The 6,153-nt window shown below is 42.0% G+C and overlaps 1 protein-coding gene across 1 annotated transcript; it reads left to right on the forward strand.

The window, feature by feature from the left end:
* Positions 1 to 216: 216 nt before the first annotated feature.
* LOC116378771 (far upstream element-binding protein 3-like) lies at positions 217 to 5,975 on the forward strand (the record flags this gene model as incomplete). The annotated part of the gene is made up of 8 exons (XM_031840683.1): positions 217 to 366; positions 486 to 588; positions 2,058 to 2,158; positions 2,260 to 2,398; positions 4,572 to 4,732; positions 5,309 to 5,379; positions 5,513 to 5,598; positions 5,826 to 5,975. Coding segments are annotated over 8 exons (942 nt in total), but the record flags the coding sequence as incomplete, so codon positions are not given.
* Between the last annotated feature and the right edge of the window lie 178 nt (positions 5,976 to 6,153).

Genomic DNA, 6,153 nt, shown 5'->3' on the forward strand with positions numbered 1-6,153 from the left:
TTTAATCTGAATCAGAACCTTCTTATCCTGACCTAGAACCTTTAATCTGAATCGGAACCTTTTTATCCTGACCTAGAACCTTCAATCTAAACCTACAGTAATACAAACCCTAAAACCAAGTCTAAAGCGATCACATCAGGACTGCAGTGGAAATAAGTCATGTGATTTTATAGAAATATCTTGATGAAGTTCAGTACTGCAATGAACTAACATGAGCTAAATTATTTTAAACGTCTGACTGTTTACTTGGTGTCTCTTCGGCAGGCAGCGAGGGAGTTGGTGTTGGAGGTGATCAGGGAGAAGGACGGAGATTTCAGGTCAGGACGCAACGACTTCAGCGCCCGCCTGGGAGGAGCCAGCCTGGACGTACGACACGCACAAACAAACGCACACTGTTAGCATTTTGTTAGCAGCTAGCATGTTTGAGCGTCCGTTTCGAACCACTACTTAAAAGGTACATTCATGTCTAGTCCGTCTCTCTGCAGGTTCCGGTTCCCAGGTTTGCTGTTGGCATCGTGATCGGCAGGAACGGAGAAATGATCAAGAAGATCCAGAATGATGCCGGAGTCCGAATCCAGTTTAAAGCAGGTCTGTTCACACCAGAAGATCCAGTTCAAACTGGTCAGGTAACATCAGTATAGTCCTGTTCAAACTGGTCTGTTAACATCAGTATAGTCCTGTTCAAACTGGTCTGTTAACATCAGTATAGTCCTGTTCAAACTGGTCTGTTAACATGAGTATAATCCAGTTCAAACTGGTCTGTTATCATCAGTATAATCTAGGGGTGCAACGGATCACAAACCTCACGGTTCTTGAGTCACGGTTCGGATCATTTTTCGGATCAACAAAGAAAAGGGGAGCAGACAAATATAACTTTGCTTTCCATTTATTAATTAAAGAACTTCAAGAACACTTAAAGAAAAGAACTTTGAGCTATAGTCTTACATGAAAACACAAATATTGAAGATGTCCAATTTGAAACAAAATGAAATAAATAAATAAAAATAAAACATTCAAATATACTCAATTCTGTTAAGTTTAAGGCAACATGAGGTATGTTGATGCCCTCGTCCTTTGATCAATACTGAAAGAGAGAAACAGCCAGTGAGCTAGCTTCCACTGTTTACACTGAACTGAAATGCTCGGAAACAACTTGGGTCTATGTTTACTTCCTGTCAGGTTATGCCATTCAAATACACTGAAATAATGTTACATTACTGTCTAGCTTCCACTCTGATGCTTCTGTCAGCACCTGCCCCAGGTGTGTGTGACTCTCACAGAGGGGGCGTGTCTACAGCACCGGACTATGAAGTGAGCGGTCACAGTCAGCCGTTATCGTGTGTCTTTCTCTTTAAACAATGGCTACATACCGTAACGCTTTGGCCACCACCCTCATCCGTCATTATGAGTTACAGGGAAGACAAAATGCTCCCAAATTTGCGACTTAAATGACGCCGGGGGCTTCTGAAGCTCCTCCGTTCCTCTGCTCGCCATGACTCACCGTTAAATGCTTCACACTCCGTTCACGTGAGCACACTACTGCTTTATATCTGTTCACTGACACTGCATTGATATTCGGGTACTTGTTACTTGAAAAGGAACAGCAGCAGTAGAACTGTATTACACACTGTGATGATTAAACTGTAAAAAACTCAATTAATCCGCGGTTCACAAGTGTGCCGAACCGTGAGTGATCCGAACCGATCACGGGTGGATCCGTGATCGGTTTAAAACTAGTATAATCCTGGTCTGTTAAAATCAGTATAATCCAGTTTAAACGTAGTCTCATGATACCAGGATAAACCAGATTAAACTAGCTTGTTTACACCAATGTAATTCAGATTAGACTGGTCTATTGATACCAGTATAATACTCTTTAGAACTGGCCTTCCAACACCAGTAAAATCCAGTTTAAAGTGTGTTTACACAGGTAATCCAGGTTAAAATCATTATAATCCAGTCCATGTAATCCAGTTTAGTCTGTCTACACCGGTATAATTCAGATTAAACCAGTCTCTTAATGGAGTTATGATGGAGCCTCTCTGTGTCTCCTCTAGATGATGGCATCAGTCCAGAGCGTGTGGCCATGGTGATGGGTCAGCCAGACCGCTGTCAGCATGCTGTCCACCTCATCAACGAGCTCATCCAGACCGCACAGGTAACACACTCTCACACACACACTCGCACACGGGTAGACTCGTCTACACTGAACTGTGATGATGTCCTCGGTGCTCTCTTCACTCTGTTTGTGTTTCGTAGGAGCGTGATGGTTTTGGCTCGGCCCTGCGGAGCGGCAGAGTCAGAGGTCGTGGTGATTGGACTATGGGCTCTCCTGGTCCGCTACAGGAAGTGACCTACACCATCCCTGCTGACAAGTGTGGCCTGGTCATCGGCAAAGGTAGAAGAAGAAATCTGTTTGAATCTCGCCAGCATGATGATGATGTAAACACAAAGGCCAATATGTTTACTCAAACGATTTTTTGGTTCTGATCCAATTACTTTAAATATTTCAGTATTCTGCCGATACAAATCCAATAATATACTTATCTACACCGCAACATTTACACGAGCTACGTGATCCAAATACTGAAGGTCAGAGTTCAAAAATATGAAGTTCATAATCTTAAATAACTGATATAATCTGTTACTACAAACATGTCTGAACTAACCACAGACACTCAATTGCTCTTCTGTTGAGACTCTGGGTCTGAGGTTTATGGGAAATTGAGTTTGCCAAAGGAACGCTGTCAAGGAACGCTGTCAAGGAACGCTGTCAAGCAGGGGTCTCAAACTCCAGGCCCGCGGGCCGAATCCGGCCTGCCACGTCATTTTATGTGGCCCACGAATCCGCCAGCAAAAAAGTAAAAAATAAATAAAAAAATTTAAAGTTAGACTTGATCATCAAAATATCCCCATAGTCAAAATTATGAGATAGAAAGTCATAACTATGATAGAAAGTCAGAATTCCAGAATTCTGTGATAGGAAGTCGAAGTTATGAGATAGAAAGTCATAATTCTGAGATACTTAAACACAGTCACAGAAGCAGCTCTTTGGCTGGTTACTGTTCACTTGAAATGGAAATGTATTGTGAGTACATTGAAGACTACTTTAAACTGGCTTTAAAACACATGAAATACTTCACGTGGGATTGTACAAACGCACCCTTGAAAGGATTTTAAGCATTGAACAAAGTTATTGTAATAACTTGTGTTTGATTTTTGTCTTTGTTATTTTCTTTAATAGTTTGATCTTTGATAGAGTAATGTGGGTTTCTTAACCCTACATTAAAAGGATTTATGTTATAATAACAGAAATGTGCTTACATATCATTTTACATTTATATAACTGCATTACAATATTTTAACACTTGAATAAACAATAATGAAATGCAGAGACAGTTATTTACCAATATGTTAGGAGAAGTTACATTTACAGTCTTACATTTACAACCGGCCCTTTGAGGGCGACCGTGATGATGATGTGAGAGTGAAGATGAGTTTGAGACCCCTGCTGTCAAGGAACGCTGTAGGGGGGCGGTCAAGGAACGCTGTAGGGGGGCGGTCAAGGAACGCTGTAGGGGGGCGGTAAAGAAAACACCCACAGGCAGGAGCTCCATCAGCCCCACTCGACTGTGTGTGTGTGTGTGTGTGTGTGTGTGTGTGTGTGTGTGTGTGTGTCAAGCAGCAGCTTCCAAAATAAAAGCATCAGGAAAAAAAAGAAATGTCAAGCACTCAATGTTTAGACACCATATGGTCTGTTTGTGTGTCTGGTGGTCTATTGTTAGTCAGGACTCATGAACGTTCTAATGTCTACACACACACACACCTTTTTAAACCTGCCAGTAAATTAAAGGGTTTTTAATTTACTGGCATCAGATAAAAATAACCTAAAATCTACTTTAAATAGAAACAATATCAAGTAGTAAGATACTAATATAAATATATGATATTTGTGTATATATAATATGTTAGAAATAATCCTGATAATAATGATTGAGTCATTTTAAAGTCCAGAGTTTTTATTGAAGAAAACGCTTTATATTAATAATTAATATGAAACATTTCACCAATAAATGTTTGTTTACCAAAATGAATATAAGACAGCTGACCGTTACAGTGGCATCATCAGGAAGCTGACAAATACATCATTTTATAAATAAACATGGTCGTATGGAAGATTTAAAGTCATCAAAACAGAATGAATGTCAGAAGAAGTCTGAACAATATGTAGATTTATTCACAGATCTGCTCACTCGATGGCTCTCACCTCATAAAAGCTCCATCAATGGTCTCCTCATTAGGTTAACAAAGAGTTAATGACCTCAGCATATGCTGCTGACCTGGAGGAGGAGGAGGAGGGGGGGGGTAGGAGAGGAGGAGGAGGAGGAGGCGGAGGCTACATTTTAAAGTTTTAGCATCTAGTGTTCAGTGAACAGGTGGAAGCTTCGTTCATAACGTTTGTTTGTTGTGTTTGAAGACGGTGTTTGTGCACAGTGGTGTATTTGTTGAATTTAAGGATGTTCATTTATCATGTTGTGTTGTCCGAGCATCACCTCTCTCTGTGTTTCCAGGTGGAGAAACCATTAAGAGTATTAACCAGCAGTCTGGAGCTCACGTGGAGCTGCAGAGGAACCCCCCCCCCTCCACCGACCCAAACACCCGGGTCTTCACCATCAGAGGAACCGCCCAGCAGATGGACCTGGCCCGCCAGCTCATAGACGACAAGATCGGGGTACGCAAAACGAATGCACCTCCGTACGACGACACTCATTTAGACTGTAGAACAATAATCAGGTTTTTAATCACAGTCTGACTTCAGTCTGAATTATATTAAGTTCAAAGATGGTTTTATTGTCTGTCAGGAGATTTATATTAGTCGTGCGCTGAATTATTGTTGCATGTCAAAAAATACACTAAATAAATTAAATATACGAATTATTCTCAAAAACAACTTTAAATGCAAAACTCCACTCAATTAATAGATATAAGGTGGACTGTTGAGATGTTGATGTGTAGATTTAAGGTGGACTGTTGAGATGTTGATGTGTAGATTTAAGGTGGACTGTTGAGATGTTGTGTAGATTTAAGGTGGACTGTTGAGATGTTGTGTAGATTTAAGGTGGACTGTTGAGATGATGCTGTGTAGATTTAAGGTGGACTGTTGAGATGATGCTGTGTAGATTTAAGGTGGACTGTTGAGCTGTGTAGATTTAAGGTGGACTGTTGAGATGTGTAGATTTAAGGTGGACTGTTGAGATGTGTAGATTTAAGGTGGACTGTTCTGACAGAATGTGTCTCTGGTCTTCAGGGCTCAGGGATCATGAGTAACGGAGGTTTTGGATTCAGTCCCTTCACTCAGGGTCCTGCTACACACCAGAAGTAAGAACCTCCGTCTATTCATCTTATCCACTTCAGTTTGTCAGTGTGTTGATGATGATGAAGTATTATGAATGTGTGTGTGTGTGTGTGTGTGTGTGTGTGTGTGTGTGTGTGTGTGTGTGTGTACACACAGCTGTGGCAATGGTCAGACCTTCCTGACTGGCGTTTGGGGAAACACCTACCAGACCAGCTGGCAGAACCCTGGACAACAAGACCCTGGTAACACACACACACACACACACATCGTGAGACAAAATAAGTACAAATAAAAACATTTGTAACTATATGTATGTTTGTCTCTGTTCAGTAGTCCTACCAGGCCGCCAAACACCAGTTGATAGATATGGTGTGAAACCATGGTGACCAGTGTTATTATGGGATGTGTTCCTTCATGAACATGAGTCACCGTGGTGGTTTTCAGACTCACCGTCTGTTTGTGTCTGTAGGTCAACAGAACCAACCTCAGAGCCTGATGGCCGACTACAGTAAGGCCTGGGAGGACTACTACAAGAAGCAGAGTACGACCTGTCTGTCTGAACCTACGTCTGTCTGTCTGAACCTACGTCTGTCTGTCTGAACCTACGTCTGTCCGTCTGAACCTACGTCTGTCCGTCTGAACCTACGTCTGTCCGTCTGAACCTACGTCCGTCCGTCTGAACCTACGTCCGTCCGTCTGAACCTACGTCCGTCCGTCTGAACCTACGTCCGTCCGTCTGAACCTACGTCCGTCCGTCTGAACCTACGTCAGTCCGTCTGAACCTACGTCAGTCCGTC

Source organism: Anarrhichthys ocellatus, unplaced genomic scaffold (assembly GCF_004355925.1).
Source record: "Anarrhichthys ocellatus isolate YVR2014 unplaced genomic scaffold, GSC_Weel_1.0 scaffold3134, whole genome shotgun sequence".
NCBI classification, from domain to species: domain Eukaryota; kingdom Metazoa; phylum Chordata; class Actinopteri; order Perciformes; family Anarhichadidae; genus Anarrhichthys; species Anarrhichthys ocellatus.